The sequence below is a fragment of the Aulostomus chinensis genome, chromosome 23, assembly GCF_037954235.1.
Source record: "Aulostomus chinensis isolate RoL2024-O1b breed Wild chromosome 23, RoL_Achi_v1.0, whole genome shotgun sequence".
Classification (NCBI taxonomy): Eukaryota; Metazoa; Chordata; class Actinopteri; order Syngnathiformes; family Aulostomidae; genus Aulostomus; species Aulostomus chinensis.
The window spans coordinates 18,547,582-18,565,172 of NC_141342.1; the positions used below are offsets into that span (position 1 = coordinate 18,547,582).

Below are 17,591 nucleotides of genomic sequence, written 5' to 3' on the forward strand. Positions count from 1 at the left end.
TTTCTCTTTTCTATATACGGGATATAATCTCTCTTTTCTATATACGGGATATAATCTCTCTCTCTTTTCTATATACGGGATATAATCTTTCTCTCTTTTCTATATACGGGATATAATCTCTCTCTTTTCTATATACGGGATATAATCTTTCTCTCTTTTCTATATACGGGATATAATCGTTCTCTTTTCTATATACGGGATATAATCTCTCTCTTTTCTATATACGGGATATAATCTTTCTCTCTTTTCTATATACGGGATATAATCTCTCTCTTTTCTATATACGGGATATAATCTTTCTCTTTTCTATATACGGGATATAATCTTTCTCTTTTCTATATACGGGATATAATCTTTCTCTTTTCTATATACGGGATATAATCTTTCTCTTTTCTATATACGGGATATAATCTCTCTTTTCTATATACGGGATATAATCTCTCTCTCTTTTCTATATACGGGATATAATCTTTCTCTCTTTTCTATATACGGGATATAATCTCTCTCTTTTCTATATACGGGATATAATCTTTCTCTCTTTTCTATATACGGGATATAATCTTTCTCTCTTTTCTATATACGGGATATAATCTCTCTCTTTTCTATATACGGGATATAATCTTTCTCTCTTTTCTATATACGGGATATAATCTCTCTCTTTTCTATATACGGGATATAAACTTTCTCTTTTCTATATACGGGATATAATCTCTCTCTTTTCTATATACGGGATATAATCTTTCTCTCTTTTCTATATACGGGATATAATCTCTCTCTCTTTTCTATGTACGATACATAATCTTTCTCTTTTCTCTTTTCTTTCTCTCTCTCTCTAAAAGGTATATAATCTTTCTCTCTCTCTAAACGGTATATAATCTTTCTCTCTCTCTCTAAAAGGTATATAATCTTTCTCTCTCTCTCTAAAAGGTATAGAATCTTTCTCTCTCTCTCTAAAAGGTATATAATCTTTCTCTCTCTCTAAACGGTATATAATCTTTCTCTCTCTCTCTAAAAGGTATATAATCTTTCTCTCTCTCTCTAAACGGTATATAATCTTTCTCTCTCTCTCTAAAAGTTATATAATCTTTCTGTCTCTCTCTAAAAGGTATATAATCTCTCTCTCTCTCTAAACGGTATATAATATCTCTCTCTAAACGGTATATAATCTTTCTCTCTCTCTCTAAAAGGTATATAATCTTTCTCTCTCTCTCTAAAAGGTATATAATCTTTCTCTCTCTCTCTAAACAGTATATAATCTTTCTCTCTCTCTCTAAAAGGTATATAATCTTTCTCTCTCTCTAAACGGTATATAATCTTTCTCTCTCTCTCTCTAAACGGTATATAATCTTTCTCTCTCTCTCTAAACGGTATATAATCTCTCCCTCTCTCTAAACGGTATATAATCTCTCTCTCTCTCTAAACGGTATATAATCTCTCTCTCTCTCTAAATGGTATATAATCTCTCTCTCTCTCTCTAAACAGTATATAATCTCTCTCTCTCTCTAAACGGTATATAATCTCTCTCTCTCTCTAAACGGTATATAATCTTTCTCTCTCTCTCTCTAAACGGTATATAATCTCTCTCTCTCTCTAAACGGTATATAATCTCTCTCTCTCTCTCTAAACAGTATATAATCTCTCTCTCTCTCTAAACGGTATATAATCTCCCTCTCTCTCTAAACGGTATATAATCTTTCTCTCTCTCTCTCTAAACGGTATATAATCTTTCTCTCTCTCTCTCTAAACGGTATATAATCTCTCTCTCTCTCTAAACGGTATATAATCTTTCTCTCTCTCTCTCTAAACGGTATATAATCTCTCTCTCTCTAAACGGTATATAATCTCTCTCTCTCTCTAAACAGTATATAATCTCTCTCTCTCTCTAAACAGTATATAATCTTTCTCTCTCTCTCTCTAAACGGTATATAATCTCTCTCTCTCTAAACTGTATATAATCTTTCTCTCTCTCTCTCTAAACGGTATATAATCTCTCTCTCTCTCTAAACGGTATATAATCTCTCTCTCTCTCTAAACAGTATATAATCTTTCTCTCTCTCTCTCTAAACGGTATATAATCTCTCTCTCTCTAAACTGTATATAATCTTTCTCTCTCTCTCTCTAAACGGTATATAATCTCTCTCTCTCTCTAAAAGGTATATAATCTCTCTCTCTCTAAATGGTATATATAAATCGATAGATCTTTGGGGTTTGAAAAACAACAGGCCGTCTTTGTGTCACGTCCTAAAGAATTAGAGGGACAAACCGTCAGCTAACCCTGATGCAGCCGGCGGGCTCTCACAGGAAACACATCTGAAGGGAGTTTTCGCCACCGACGATCGATCTCTGGCACCTCTGACCTTTTTTACCTTCTTACATGACCGTGTGTGTGTGTGTGTGTGCGTGTGCGTGTGTGTGCGTGTGTGCGTGTGTGTGTGTGTGTGTGTGTGTGTGTGTGTGTGTGTGTGCCCTCCTCAGGTATCGCCCCCAATATCACAGCCGGACCCTCTGACAGTACCGTGATCGACGGCATGTCAGTCATCCTACATTGTGAGACCTCTGGTGCTCCAAGACCAGCGATCACCTGGCAGAAAGGTCTCTCTCTCTCTCCCTCTCTCTCTATCTCTCTCTCTCTCTCTCTCACACACACACACACACACACACGAGGGATTATGATGAATGTTATCTATTACACATAGGAGTGTAGTTTGCTCTGGCTTACTGAATAAAGCCTGATTGGACTCCTATATGCAGGATTTAGCCCAGGCTTTTCATGGTTGCATTACAAGAACAGATCAGTAGTCCAGTTTTTTCTTCCTCCTGATCCACTTGCCCGCTTCCCTCTCTCCCTCTCGCCTCTTTACGCACACACACACACAAAAAACAAGGTGAGCGAGTGTTGGCCAGCGGTTCAGTCCAGCTTCCCAGGTTCACCCTGCTGGAGTCAGGAAGCCTCCTCATCTCCCCCTCCCACATCTCAGATGCCGGGACTTATACTTGCATGGCGAGCAACTCCAGAGGCATTGATGAGGCGTCGGCTGACCTTGTGGTCTGGGGTAAGTGTGCGGGGTTTTGGTGGACCGGGCTTTTCATATCCTTTTAAATTCAAACATTCGCCGCTGTAAATGTCACAGAGATTCTCTACATTCATTCTTAGGGCCAACAGGAAGTTAGTGGTGGGGGAGTTTTGTTCAGCAGAAGTTGAAAAGATGAGGTCGTGCCATAGAAAAGCGAGATTTCTAAAATTATTAAAAGTTTTTTTTTTTTCAGCTGTTTTTTTTTCCTCAAGAAGAACATTTTACAGTCTCCTCTCTCTCACCTTCCTTCTGCGGTGGGCCTTTTGTCTCCACAGCTCGTACCCGGATTACTACACCCCCACAGGACCAGAGTGTTATCAAAGGAACTAAGGCCATTTTAACCTGTGGAGTCACCCATGATTCCAGTGTAACTGTCAGGTAAGGTCATCTGCAGAGATGGCATCAGAGAGGGTTTCACAATAAGAATGAATTAAGACATAAACTCTACTAAGTAAACACTGAAATAAACGTTCTCATTGCTCAGGAAGATGTTAACCTGTATAAACCCCCCCAAAAAAAACAGGTTTTTGCAAAAAGGTTCAGTTGTGTTTTCACCAAAAGTTTCTCCAGCTGACAGCGTTGGTGCAGAATTTTCAACTCCAGATTGTACATTTGGCATTTGAGGGATTATTTCCAACATTGAGAAAATATAAAATACAACCAGATTTGTTCTTTTTTGTTCTTTCAAGGTGGTCAGAGATGACAAACTAAAAAAAAAAAAAAAAAAAAAAAAAATCAGGGGCCCCAAGTTCACTCTCCTCTAGTTTTAACGGAGGTTAAACCAACAGGCTCCGTTCAGAATTACCATGGTAACTTTTACCTCTGAGGATGAATCTCATCTCGGATTCTGAATGCGATGTAGAGGAATCAAGTACGTTTTTAGGGGAAGGCTTGGAGTTGGAACCTCTCGCGTGTGATTCAGGATTGTCTCGGTAAGTCAGGAGTTACAATCCTCTGAATGGCATCAAACACAGTTTATTAGTTCTACATTGTGTTACGTATCTGCATGTGTTTCTGTCTAGTCTCTTCTTCCCATGCCTGTCCTACAGTCCTAGACTGTACAAAACTGTGGACATACCCTCTGTATCTCAAAGATAAAGGCAATAAAGTTCCTATTCTTCACTATGGCCAGCAGGGGGCGACTCCATTGACATATTTTGATTTTGTCTGGAAGTATCGCATGACAAAAGGGTAAAGAAAATAGCAAAACTTCAGTAAAACGTCCCTAAATTTAGGGTAAACCTGTAAAGTAGGGGGTCTTTGCATCACATGACTGATCAGCTGTTTCTGATCACATGCAAGATGGCGGATACTTGCTGGGTACCAAAGAGGAAAATATACCTTCCTCGAAACCTCTCTCTATCTCTATTTTTCTCTGGTCAATGGCTGCAGACGGCCATGACAGCTATTTTTGTCTCCAGTGTTGTGACTTCACCTTCCTCAGCTCAATTAGTCATTCGACATGGCCTGCACTGCCATCTTGTGGTGAAAATTTGCTCCTCTTTTTTTTTTTTTTCTGCGCCAGCTCTAAAGCTTGCTTAACATTCGCTTGACAACCAGTGAAATGCGGCTAATGGAATCGTACCAGGAAATTAAATTCCTTATGTGATTGCCATACGAGTCCATCTCTAGTTTCAAGTCCTCTGAGGCACAGCGTGCTCCGTTTGTGGATTAAGTTTCCGTTTGGAGTAAAAAGAACCTTCAAGGAGGGTTTGCTTGAGAGCGCGGCTGTAGTGAGTTGAGCATTGGCCCGACATTGACCTGTGTAGCCGTCTCAAGGGCCCTCCAACACCGTTGTGAGCGTGCCAAATTGCTAGCTAGCTGTGGGGCTTCTTCGCTACTGTGTTGAGTTCAATGTCGAGAAATGGCAGAGGAAAAGTAGCAAATCATTTTGGAGCTTGAACAGCATCCATATTTATTCAAAGACCAGACCAGGAGATCGTGTGGGCACGGACACGTGGAAAAGCGTAGGAGGAAATATGACGCCACTGGCGCACCATGACAGCGCAGTGCAAGATGGCCTCCCTCTCTCCTCTTCAGATCAGAGTCACTGCTCGCTGCAAAGAAAATAAAACCCCAAAAACTAAACTCGAGTTTTCAGAGTGGGTCAATGCACCATCTTTTCTTACGGTCTGTACCTAAAAAAATAAATAAATAAAAAAAAATCCCCATCTTGTGACCTTAGACGAGCGTTTGGATCAAATACAACATCTTTAATATGTATGTCCACCACCGATGTGCGTGCGTCACTGCAACAGTCAAAGTCTTTCTTACACACGTTCCTCCAGCTTCCATCAGCGACACACAACCCCTCACAACTGACGTCTTACTGAAGTCGGAGCTCTGAGCTAACATCAGTCACAATCAATCACTCACACGAGTCGACTTTATCTGTGGTAACGTTTGAGCCGCGCCGTTTTGATGAGTTTGAATCCAGTGTTTGATATGCAGCTGTCAGCTGCTTGTGATATGCATGCAGGGCAGCTCGAAAGGCAAGTTTGATGAGACAGAGGGGAGAAAGATGAAATGCCTCTCTAATAGCCGATTGTTCTTGGATTCTGATGGAACGTAACAAACCAAAAACCTCTGTTTAGTCATCACTTTCCTGTCAAAGAGAGTTAACCTACTATCTGGAGAGAGGACGTACATCTGTGTGTGTGTGTGTGTGTGTGTGTGTGTGTGTGTGTGTGTGTGTGTGTGTGTGTTAAAAACTCCAGCAGGTGTTGACTAAATCATGCAAATCAGGTTCTTAAAGTCTAGTTGAAACTATTTTTGATGTGTTTGCTCATGTACTCATTATTATTTATTTCAGCATGTGCCTTCATATACATTACGCACGGACAGTGCCGCTGATATACAGTTTACGTCCAGCATTTTTCAGATATCATACTCTTTAATATTTATTTTTCCAGGAATAAAACATGCTCAAGAGCATAAATGACAGGTTAATAAATGCTGTCATTTCCCCCATGAGGTGATGTGCAGCTGTCAATACTCGTGTTTCCATCAGTGGTGCGTATTTCGTAGCGCTGCATTAGAAAAGGTTGATGGAAACTGGGAAGAGTTTTTTTACAATCGCTGAAAACAAGTAAATGCACCAAAAATGGAAGAGGGACCCTCAGTTGTTGTTGTTGTTGTTGTTGTTGTTTTCAAAATAAGTTGTGACAGAGTGAATCTTTAACTCCCATGACTGACGTCTCCCACGATCGTCCAAAACGACGATGAAGTGCAAAAACGTGGCTCGTCTTAGCGGCAAAAAGTAGTGAAGGTGAACTTAAACATAATCTGGCAGCTCCACCTCTTCTTCTACTCTGTCATTGTCGGCTCTACTGCCCTCCTCTGACAGCGATATGTAATGCCTTGCCTAATTAATTTGCTCCCTCTCTTGCATCGCTAGCTGTCCCTGCCTTGTGCTAGGCTAGCAAATTAGTAGCTCAGCCTATTAGCATTCAGCTATCATGGAAAAAAATGCCCTGGTGGGTTTCAAAATTGTTGGTATGTTCGTATTTATTGTATCTTTACAGCTGCTAATTGAAAGAACTTGTCAAAACTTGCTATTTTCAGCATGTGGCCTGCTGCTAGCTAGCCAGCTAGCTGGAAGGGAACTTGAAAATGCCTCCTGAATTAGTTTCCTAATGGCGAGCTTATGCCTGCGCATCGTTCTGGTAAAAATAATTCACTCCCAACTATTTCCTGTGTGGCAGCTTTTCCACAGTTCCTTAAAAAGGACATTTGTCAACTATTTGGAAACATGAGCGTGGTGTTTGATGTGGAAACTAACTTGGGCAAGATTTATCGCATTCATTGTGATAATAAATCATCTTTTTTTTTTAATTTATTGGGTTAACTTCAGAGAGGCTGCTTTATGCGATGATGAGCTTTTGAATGGATCCAACAAGCGAATTGATGATTCTGTATTCCAGACATGTCTGGGAGAAGGAGGGCTTCGCCATCGACGTCCAGTCCACCCCTCGAATGCGACTGGACCCTGACGGGACCCTCCACATCTCCCAAACCTGGTCAGGCGACATTGGCACGTACACTTGCAGAGTCACCTCAGTTGGCGGCAATGACTCTCGCAGCGCACACCTCCGAGTCAGGTAAGCCGCCCCCTCATCCGCATCATCATCATCATCATCATCATCATCATCATTACTTAACTGACTGTTGTTCTCCAGTACTTTCAAGCTGGATAACACAGGAGGGAATATGTTGCCTGACGCAACACAGGATGAAGCATACACACTCACACTCACACACACACACACACACACACACACACACACACACACACACACACTGCTGTTAACCTTTCATTGCCATTCTACCTTTTCTTATTGACACCCCCTGACTCGTTTCCACTTATATAGCGCCTGTTCTTCCTCACCTCTCCTGTCCTCATTCTCACCCGGCACATTTCCAGCCCCAGGGGGCCTACCCTTCCACTCTGTATCTGTGATATTGCACATGCGCACACACACGCGCACACACACACACACACACACACACAAACACACACACACACTTCTATATGCTTTTCGTCATCTCCAATCTTATCTATCTCCAAAACTTTTCCTGTTACTGTCGTACTTTGGCTCACAGTGAGTCGCTACAGCGAGGGTACACTGAGCCACTGAGACGTGTAGCTTTCAGTTTGTCAAACTCTTTCTTTGTCCTTCTATTGTGCATCTTGCTGGCTGGCTGACTTCTTGTTCTCTGCTATATGGTTTATCTATCAATCTGTCTGTGCTTATCTGAATTTACTGCAAAATGAATTAATCCCCAGCCTTGGCCTCATTTATTCAAGTCTTTGTCTGTGCATTGTCGTCCTATCCGTCTCCTTATCCCCTTCAATCCACCCCCCCAGATGATATCTGTCTTGTTTTGTTTGCCTGTGCCGCTGTCTTTTCTAGACACATTTCATCACCTGTCTAACTGATCTCTCTCTTATAAAACATTCAGCTTTACTTCGAATTTGTACAGGAGAAGCTCAGGCAAGACCAAAATGCTCAGGGACTCTGTGGCCCCGTGGAGGATTTGCTGTGATAGCAGTAGAGATTCTTTATTTATAAAAGTTGTCTCCATGTCCCCTGCAGGCAGCTCCCCCTCGCCCCGGAGAACCCCACAGCAGTGCTGAGCACCTCAGAAAGGCGAGCCATCGACCTGGCCTGGGCCAAAGCTTTTGATGGCAACAGCCCCCTCATACGCTACATCTTGGAGGTTTCTGAGAACAGTACGTCGCGTGTTCTACACTTCCAGTCGCGTGTCCTCTCTTCTGCATCGTCTCTGCCCTTGTGTTGTTTTGCACCTTGTCAGTTTACACAACTTTAAGCTCGATACATTATTCATAATGAGTCGGATCTGGGAGAGAAGGAGCTCAACTCTCGGGATCAACATTTTAGCAACGAGCAGAGGGAGAAAAAAGATGTGTGAAATGGAGCTTGTTTAGACTCGCAGCCGCTTGGCTTCTAGCTGTGTTTTCCCCAAAGTTTTTAAGTGTGAAGAAAACAGAGAAAAGAACTTAAAAAAGAATACAAGATCATGATTGATACGGCTAATTAGGAATGCCCATCATTGCTTCAAAACTCAAGTTGTATGCGAAAGCTCCGCTAAAATCAGCTTTCCATGTGACTCGCTGGTTCAATTAATGTCAAAGTGCTGTAGATGCTGGTTTTCTTCTTTTTTCCCCTGCAGGATTTAGTTTATTTGATGAGTTTGAATAGTAAAATTCGACCTGCTGTGACAAAGTGATTATAGACATGAAAGTGAAAATCCTCCTTGAATTACACTGAAACCGATGCAACAGTCGGACTTGTTCCGTACCCCCCCAAAAAATAACGACAGAACTTTAAGGTGAGCGATGAAGAAGGTGTGCTCATGGAAAAGGTTGTAAAATGGATTAATTAGATTTGTCTTCTCTTAGATGCCCCCTGGGCCATCCTGCTGGCCAATATTGAGCCAGAGTCCACCGCGGTGACGGTCAATGGCTTGATACCGGCGCGCTCCTATCAGTTCCGGCTCTGTGCTGTTAACGATGTGGGGAAGGGGCAGTTCAGCAAGGAGACGGAACGGTGAGCCACAACGCTTTTCTTGTCATAGTGGCGCTGGCGTGGATGTGCTGGATTGTCTCTGGGTTTTTACGTCTCTCTCTCTCTCTCTCTCTGCTATCAAACGCGAGCACTACACAAACACAAAGAGAACCGTCAAGGTTTTGAATAAAGGCGATAAAATGTTTTTTTGAATTTCAACTTTTCAGGAACAGGGCCAGTCGACCTTTGTCAAACTATTGTGTGGAGTATTTCTCTTAAAAGACGCTGATGTCTGAAAAGAAAGTGTATTGTCAGGGACAATGGCGGGACAGCGCGGGAGGGGCACCGAGGCCGCAGTGGCTGCGGGGCACATCAGTTATGTAGGAGCACAAGGCCAAACGGAGGAGCTGTCATGGCCGCCATAAAATCTCTGCCCCATTTAAGAGACAGAAAAAGACAGTTTGTCACAAGTGTTTTACTTGAAATTATCAGTAGGGGACAAAGTACACAACCCAAGTACTTGGGAAGTAGAAAAAGTGTAAGTATAGAAGTTCCTGGCCCACTACAAGGGAAAGATGCTCTTTCAGTTGGAGTACTTGCTTTTGAAAATAATGAAGTACTCAGAACTACATGTTCTTTCAAACAGTGCGTGTTCAACATGGCAGCACAGCACTCTCAGGTTGGACGGTGACTTCTTGAAATAGTTTGTTAGCCACGGACGCAGTAAAAACAACGGAAATCTCCATCATTACCTTGAGATGTGGCGTCATGCATGTCGCCGGCGTCACACAGCTGGATGGCGTGTTTCTGCGTTTAAAACAAACCCGGGTGAGGAGTTGTTTTTTTCTGCTATGAGATTGTGGCTAATCACATTTATGAAAGAGAAAAAAAAATCAGAAGCTTCAAAGTAACGAGTATCGAGAGCCTTCATAGAAATGTCAAAAGTTCAATTGAACGTCTTTGAAGTATCGTGTAGTAAAAGCCAAAGGATCCCAAAGAGAAACAAATACTGAAGTGAAGTACAGATACTGCGTACTGGACCACTGGCAGTTATAGAGATGTTTATTTAGACTTGAATTGGGCTGCTGCGTTATTTCAAAGCTTTACAACTTTATCAAAACCTCACGATGATGATGATGGTGTGTGTGTGTGTGTGTGTGTGTGTGTGTGTGTGTGTGTGTGTGTGTGTGTGTGTGTTGCGCGCAGCGTTGCCCTCCCGGAGGAGCCTCCCAGTGCTGCTCCTCAGAACGTCATTGCCAGCGGTCGGACCAACCAGTCCATCATGATCCAGTGGCAGCCTCCGCCGGAGAGCCACCAGAACGGCATCCTGCGGGGCTACACCGTCCGGTACGACCCTGGGGACACACCCTCGTTTTTTTCTTTACAAGTTTAAACGTCTTAATTTAGGCAGGAAACGTAACAGACGATGTGCTTGATTCATCGTCGTCCGTGATGTTTTCTGTGTTTCGATTGTTTTGCTGCTTAATTTTAACCCCGTAACCTCCACAGGGTTAAGACGCGCGTGTTCTGACGTAGAACACCTACAGAGTCAGTCGACACCGGCAGAGTGAGAATAATTCACTCCAGGAGAAAACTTAAGTGACTTCAGTTGTTCTGATATTCCGTCACTCTCATCCGTCTGTGGTCGAACTGGGTTTTAAAAAACTTGCATGCTGCTCCCTGGCAGGGAGTGTAATGTACTGCAAGCCTTGGGTCCAGCACAGTCATGGCCTTGAATCTGGGGGCTGCCAAAGTGAGGGTCGGGACCCCTTGAGGGGTTGCAAGGCACAAATAGGAGGTCACAAGATGATTTTCAGAAATCAGTACAGATTAAAAAAAAAAAAGATCATACAAAGGCCTTAATTGCTTTTATAAAAATAGCAGTTTAATCAATTTAAATTTGGCTAATTAGTATTTGTGCAGCATGTTTATGCCTCCACCACCTCATAGATAGCAGGCGTCACAAACCTTTGTTTTGGGAGTTCCTAGATGAAACATCCAGGGACCCCTGTTCTTCTAATCCACGATGGGGTTCAGATGTTCTTCATCCATCGGTTCCCCAGGTACCGTCTCACGGGTCTACCTGTGGACTACCAGATCAAGAACATTTCCAGCCCAGATGTGACCAACCTGCTGCTGGAGGATCTCATCATCTGGACTAACTATGAGATTGAGGTAGCTGCTTACAACGGAGCCGGTTTGGGCACCTTCAGCCACAAGGTGACCGAGTGGACCCTGCAGGGAGGTAAGCAGATACATCGCTGCCGCCGCCGCCGCCGCCGCCGCGAACGGCTCATTCTCAGTGAATCGAGTTGATTCGGAGCAGAATTCTCTGTCAAGCATGAAGAATTGGGAGTTGTAGTTAGCGTCCAGTTTTATGTACCTCTGACTGAAATCATCTACTGAAATCCAATGCTGACTGACGTCCAACTGCATTAGCATTAACCTTTCTTTGTAAGGACCACACAAAGCTGTGACATCCCCCCCCCCATAAAATCAATCAGCAGCTCACACAGTCACAAACAAACCCACAGAGAGCCCTGGTATTAGATGGTGTCATCAGAACGAGACTGATGGCACTATCTGGCCTGACCTGTGCAGCAGCGATCGATACTGACATCAAAATAGATGCAGGCAGGCTTCCAGCTGTCAACTGAAACCGCCACTCACGCCTTTGTTTCTTGTCTTTCATATCTCCTCTTTTTCTGCCTGTGCGTGTCTTTCTCCTCCCCGTCATCTATTCCAGTACCGACCATCGTCCCCGGCAACGTGCAGGCTGAGGCGGTCAACTCAACAACTATCCGTTTTACGTGGACAGCCCCTAACCCTCAGTTCATCAACGGCATCAACCAGGGCTACAAGGTCAGTAGCTGCCGCGGCGCCGTCACCGTCGGCAGCCATCAGGTCCATTGACGGAACTGTCAGAGCTGAACTTGTAGTGTCACATGTTCCATGTAGCAGGAGGCAGGGAGAAAAAGCCAAGGGGCAAAAGATATTTGGCGCCATCGTGAATGATGGACTTCATTCGCCCATTAGTCAGTCTGAGGTCATTTCCTTCATCCTTCCAATCATTTTTCATAGGTTTGATTGTGAAGCATGTAATGATGGATGTCTTCATTATTTTGTCATGGGCTCTTGAGTGTCGTCCATCTCTCTTTCTCCTGTGTACACTTCAGTGAGACAAATGTAGACCTCGGGGAATTATAAAGCCACATCCATACAGAGCACTTTTATTTTTCCTTTGACTCTGTTGAGTCTTAATTATGTCATTATGTTTCCTCTCCTCCCTTTGTGGCCGTCTGTTCAGTAGCGCCTCATAGACCTTACTCAACTGGGAGGAGGGGCCAGTGTGTAAATCTGAATTTTAAACAACAGATTTGTCTCTCCAGGGAGACATTTAGGTAGCAGCGGGGGACAGGAGAGAGACGTAGAGAGGTGAATGGTAGTGAGCCAGAAGAGGAATTTCCCGGGAAAAAATTTGAGAGCTAAAGAGAGGGAGCTCTTCACCTCCCTGGAAAATCCTTCCGTTTGGACGATTTATGAAGAAAATTCATCAAGGTGTTGAAGGAATGTCATGTTAGTGTGAGGTGACAGTGACCTTAACCTCTGACCTTTGACCCTCAAAGTCTTGTCAATTCATCTTTGAGTCCCAGGGGACGCTGGTAACCGTATTTGCATATCTGAGATTTTGAGTTCATTCTGCACCAGTGGGTTTTTTCCAGTTCATCCATCCATCCACACATCCCTCCATCCATCCATTTTCTATACCACTTAATAATAATTTGATGTAACTTGTGATCTGCAGCTTTCACTGGTGTGGCGGCATAAAAACAACATGGCTGCCGTTTTATTTAAGCACCTCTTTGGTTGTTCCAGGCCTCAACTGTTGTTACTTTCAGTCTGGTGCATGATGGGATGTGATCCTCTGTCTGTCTCTCCCTCTCTTCCCCTCCCAACCTGTCTTAATTATTCAGCCGTATTCAGCATTTCCTTCGACCTGATTTAATATGCATTTCTCAATTTGGATGTAAGAAAACCTGAGTGGAAGTTCAAAGCACATCAAAACATCACTAAAAAGTCTTTACGTTTCAAGGCAGACGTTTTATATCTGTTTGAAAGAAAAGACAAACTATTTTAAAGGTTTAGCGTTCAGGATGAGAGGGACCTCTTGGTTGCGCTAACCAGATGGTACGTTTCCCTGAGATGTCATGTTAGAAAGGCGTCTTTTTTTTAATCTTTTTGAAAAGACGAACTTTTGGAGTCATTGGAGGATAGCATAGAAATTTCAAGATTGAGAAGCCAAATTTTGAGAATTGGAGGATAAATAATCTTGCAGTCCGCTGTGCGTTATCCCAGCGAAGGACTCGGGCACCTTCACCTCACATCGCTAAACCTCTCACGCTGGAGTCGATGAAGTCAGAACGTCACTGACATCAGACAGTTAATGAGGAGCTTCCGATCTCGGAGACCTGCAGAGATTTGACTCTTAGCTGACTTGATGCTCTGTAATGTTGGACTTTATAATCTGCTGCTCAAAGAAATGACTAACGTCTATAGAAGTGCAAAAGGCTCCTAGAGGAAGACATTAATATCCAATCAGGATGTGGACTTGGGCGGTGAATCTCTGCTAATTAATACGCCTCGATTCGAGTGCAGATCTGGACTCTGTAAAGACGGAGGAGGGACAGAAACTGGGTTCGCCCCGACAGATCAGTTGTTGTTAAACTCGTGTATCGCTAGTGGATGGCAGCATTTCCCTTCCAGTTTTTCCTGAAAATGTAGTAAAAATCTGCGATATATTTAGAAGTGAAGTGCCTCACAGACAAATCCTCTTCAGGACTCCCGGCGAGAGACTTCAGCTCCAAGAGAATGATTACAAAAAAATATTTGGCTGCTTTATTTTCTGCTGCCTCTGTAATTTTCATCACAGTCTGTTGTTTTTTGTTTTGCTTTTCTTTTTTTCTGTTTCAGTTGCTGGCCTGGGAACCACGCAAAGATGAGGAAGTTTCTATGGTAACGGTGCGACCAAACTTCCAGGACAGCGTCCATGTGGGGTACGTGACGGGTCTGAAGAAGTTCAACGAGTATTACACCTCCGTGCTGTGTTTCACAACACCTGGAGACGGCCCCCGCAGCACCCCCAGACTGTTAAGGACACACGAGGACAGTAAGTGACTCTCCCACAGTTTTCTCTCTCTGGTGGCAATAAGGGGACATGAGCGTCTCGCAGTAACACATCCCCTGGGCGAGATCTATTATTCATGCAGAGAGAAGTAGTAGAGAAGTGCTAATGAATGAGTATGTACTGCATCCAGCCTGGATCATCATAATTGGGACATAGCTCCCTAGGACATTATTGGTTAAGCTTTAAAAACTTAATTTCCCTCAACTTGTCATCAAAAGTTGTTTTTTTTTTTTCACAGCAATTAACTTGTTTTTGCCTGATTTATTTATATTTTTTATAAACACATTTGGAATGTAAATGCCATCTCCAGTCTGTGGGTATACATCTCCTGATCAGCAGTGAATTCCCCTCACTGTTGGTTATTTACTGATCACTGGCTTTGCTTATTATTCTTTGACCACGTGTAGCCCCCGGCGCCGTCGGTCACCTGAGCTTCACTGATATTCTGGACACGTCACTCAAAGTCAGCTGGAGAGAGCCCAGCGAGAAGAACGGAGTTCTCACAGGTACTTTCACTTCACTCCAAAGGGGTACTTTTATTGAGGCAAGAAAGGCAAGAAATACAGTTTTACCTGTAGTAGTATTTGTCAAAGTTGTACTGAAATGCTGTACTGAAACTGTAAGATGTGTTTGTGTCATGCTCAACGTACTGCTGCCCAGACTCCAGCATAAGTCATCAAATATACTGTTGCAGTGGTGAGGCCGCATTTGTCAAAAACAACATTCTACGCTGAAAACACACTCCTCTCCCAAGCTCTGCAGGCAGCCGCACAAAGGCTGTCTTCCTACACGACTCCTTCCATCGACGGTGACAGAGATGAGCAGACTGTAAACGTGCGCCATATAAAGGACAATAAATCAATGAGCTCATTAAAACGACGCAACAAACGGGGCTTTTAGTTCCGGTCGAAGCTCGTGCACGAGGAGCAGCGCGGAGATTCTTTGATTCTCAGCGCTGAACCACGGCACGTTTCACCTGATTCGAACAGGAACCTTTGCAGTCAGGGTTGCATCATTAACTGCTGCACAAGAATGATAATAGCAAAAAGAAGAAGAAGAAGAAGAAGAAGGATCATGAGAGAGCATTCCGAGAGCACAGACGGCAGGCAAGGCAAACGTCCTGAAAGCCTAAGCAGCGACGGGCAGACCTTCACATTCCTGGCACTTCTGAACGTGCACAAAGGAATAGACGACCACGTGCAATGTGGCATGCTGCATCCTCTAGGTGGTGCCAGAGAACCTACAGATAGCATGTATGGTGCTGTACGTCACACGAAGACAGCATGGTGTCATTTCCATCTAAATCAAGTGGTTTTGGTTGCATCAGGCTCACTTCTTCTTACGGTGGCTATGACCAATCAATCGGCCCTGAGATTCAGTCAGTTCATCCTTGGCTCATTCTACGTCCCTCCTCTATGTTTGGTGAAAATCTGCTGCACTGTAATCCTGCTTAAAGACAAACAACACCAAAAACTTGACCTCCCCAGAGGAAGGCAGAGGTAGTCAATGGATCTATGCAGAATCCTTACAAAGTAAAATCACAGGAAGACAACAGAGAGTCAAGATGTCCGGCCAAAGAGACACAAAATGAGATTAAGAGAGAGTCGAGTTAAAGTTTGTTTAAAATGCCTCTCTACGATTTAGCCAAAGTGCATTGAATACTAAAGCTATTCAGAGTACATCTGCTCACACTCATCACCACTCTAAGTGCTACTGTATTGTCAAATAAATGTTTGAACACTGAAATACAAGGTGCCTCTTTCTACCTGAATATTTGATGCTGCCTGTGGATTATTAGAGCTGGGACTTAAAAAACAACGGGGCCGCGGACATTAGTCGTCTGAAAGAGGTATCGATTGTGTGCTGCTGTTCTCGAATGTATTTAGAAATGGATCGCGTCAATGGAATCACAAGAATCTAAGCTTTCCTATGGTTCTCGTGCAAGAGTGCCATTTAATATAACAGCTGTGTAGCAAAGTAATCTACTTACCCATCTGTGATCCTGCAGAAACGTAGGAGGGCAAAACTGAAACGAAAAGGGAAGTAAAAGCTAAATCAGGGAAAGAAAGAGAGCATCATAATATAACAGAGGTAATAAGATAAGGACAGTTGAGGACAACTTTACTGCTTCCAAAACAATTTTTTCTTTTTTTGTTGTTGGTAGAATTAAATACTTTGAAATGTTGCCAGTGAATCTGAATGCTACTTGTTCACTGTTGGTGGAAAGAAGGCAAAAGATGTTAAAGGTTGCTTCAGGTTCTACATGATTGTTTTCATGAGAAATACATACATATATATATATATATATATATATATATATACACACACACATATATATGTGTATATATATATATATGTATGTATTGTCTTATGATACATCACTGTCTTTCTGAAACATTAGTAACAGTTTGGGCTGATTTACTATAACTTCTTAAATAAAAATCAATTCGTCCAAAAAAATATGTATTTTCGTCTCACTACTCATAATGATTTTCTTGTTTACATAATTTTACCGCCCACAAATACTATGGATATTCAAAAGTACACAAAGGTTGTGAGATGGACGCATAATGTAAAGAGTCTTTCCAACAAATGTTAATGTGCTGCACTTTCACAGGAGACAGACGGTGACATGCAATGGGAAATTATTGATTTGGCAAGAAATGCTGCCTAATGCCTTATGCAATCACATGAAAAGAGCTGCTGGCCAAGGAGTAAATTACATTAACTTTGAGAGGGTTAGCATGTGTGTGGATGGTAGTGGGTGGAGGATGGTCTGTGTGTGTGTGTGTGTGTGTGTGTGTGTGTGTGTGCGGGGAGGTATAATCACAGGCTGATTTAATTTTCTATATTCAATTTTTGATGAAGTTAATTTAATATTTCTGTTAGCTTGTACTGCAGCATGCGAGCTGAGGGCCAGTATTGTCATAAAGCTGCTACTGAATTTTCCCTGAGAGGATTCTCTGTCGTTCGTCTGTTGCCGTCAACCCACCTCTGCTCTTTCTCAGGCTACCGCATTTCGTGGGAGGAATTCAACCGCACAAACACCCGAGTCACCCACTACCTGGCTAATGTAACCCTGGAGTACCGGGTGACTGGACTCACCGCTCTCACCACCTATACCATCGAAGTGGCAGGCATGACCTCCAAAGGCCAGGGTCAGTTGTCCTCCTCCACCATCTCCTCAGGCGTCCCACCAGGTCAGTAAACGGGCACTCAAGGCTTTAACACTCAAATATGACAGAGTCAGACCGTTTAACCTTGTATCCATGGGAGACACACCAGGTGTAGAAATGTTAGTCT

General features: G+C 43.0%; 1 protein-coding gene across 6 annotated transcripts in view; it reads left to right on the plus strand.

Moving 5' to 3' along the window:
* sdk2b (sidekick cell adhesion molecule 2b) overlaps positions 1 to 17,591 on the plus strand; it is a 294,224-nt gene that overhangs the window by 237,652 nt on the left and 38,981 nt on the right. For all 6 annotated transcript variants that reach the window (XM_086195274.1, XM_086195277.1, XM_086195275.1 and 3 more), the window contains exons 10-21: positions 2,476 to 2,592; positions 2,886 to 3,053; positions 3,350 to 3,452; positions 6,998 to 7,174; positions 8,171 to 8,307; positions 8,998 to 9,145; positions 10,310 to 10,450; positions 11,167 to 11,348; positions 11,850 to 11,965; positions 14,075 to 14,270; positions 14,696 to 14,794; positions 17,297 to 17,488. In XM_086195274.1, coding sequence (XP_086051400.1) covers positions 2,476 to 2,592; positions 2,886 to 3,053; positions 3,350 to 3,452; positions 6,998 to 7,174; positions 8,171 to 8,307; positions 8,998 to 9,145; positions 10,310 to 10,450; positions 11,167 to 11,348; positions 11,850 to 11,965; positions 14,075 to 14,270; positions 14,696 to 14,794; positions 17,297 to 17,488 — 1,776 coding nt within the window. The remainder of the gene's footprint in view (positions 1 to 2,475; positions 2,593 to 2,885; positions 3,054 to 3,349; positions 3,453 to 6,997; positions 7,175 to 8,170; positions 8,308 to 8,997; positions 9,146 to 10,309; positions 10,451 to 11,166; positions 11,349 to 11,849; positions 11,966 to 14,074; positions 14,271 to 14,695; positions 14,795 to 17,296; positions 17,489 to 17,591) is intronic.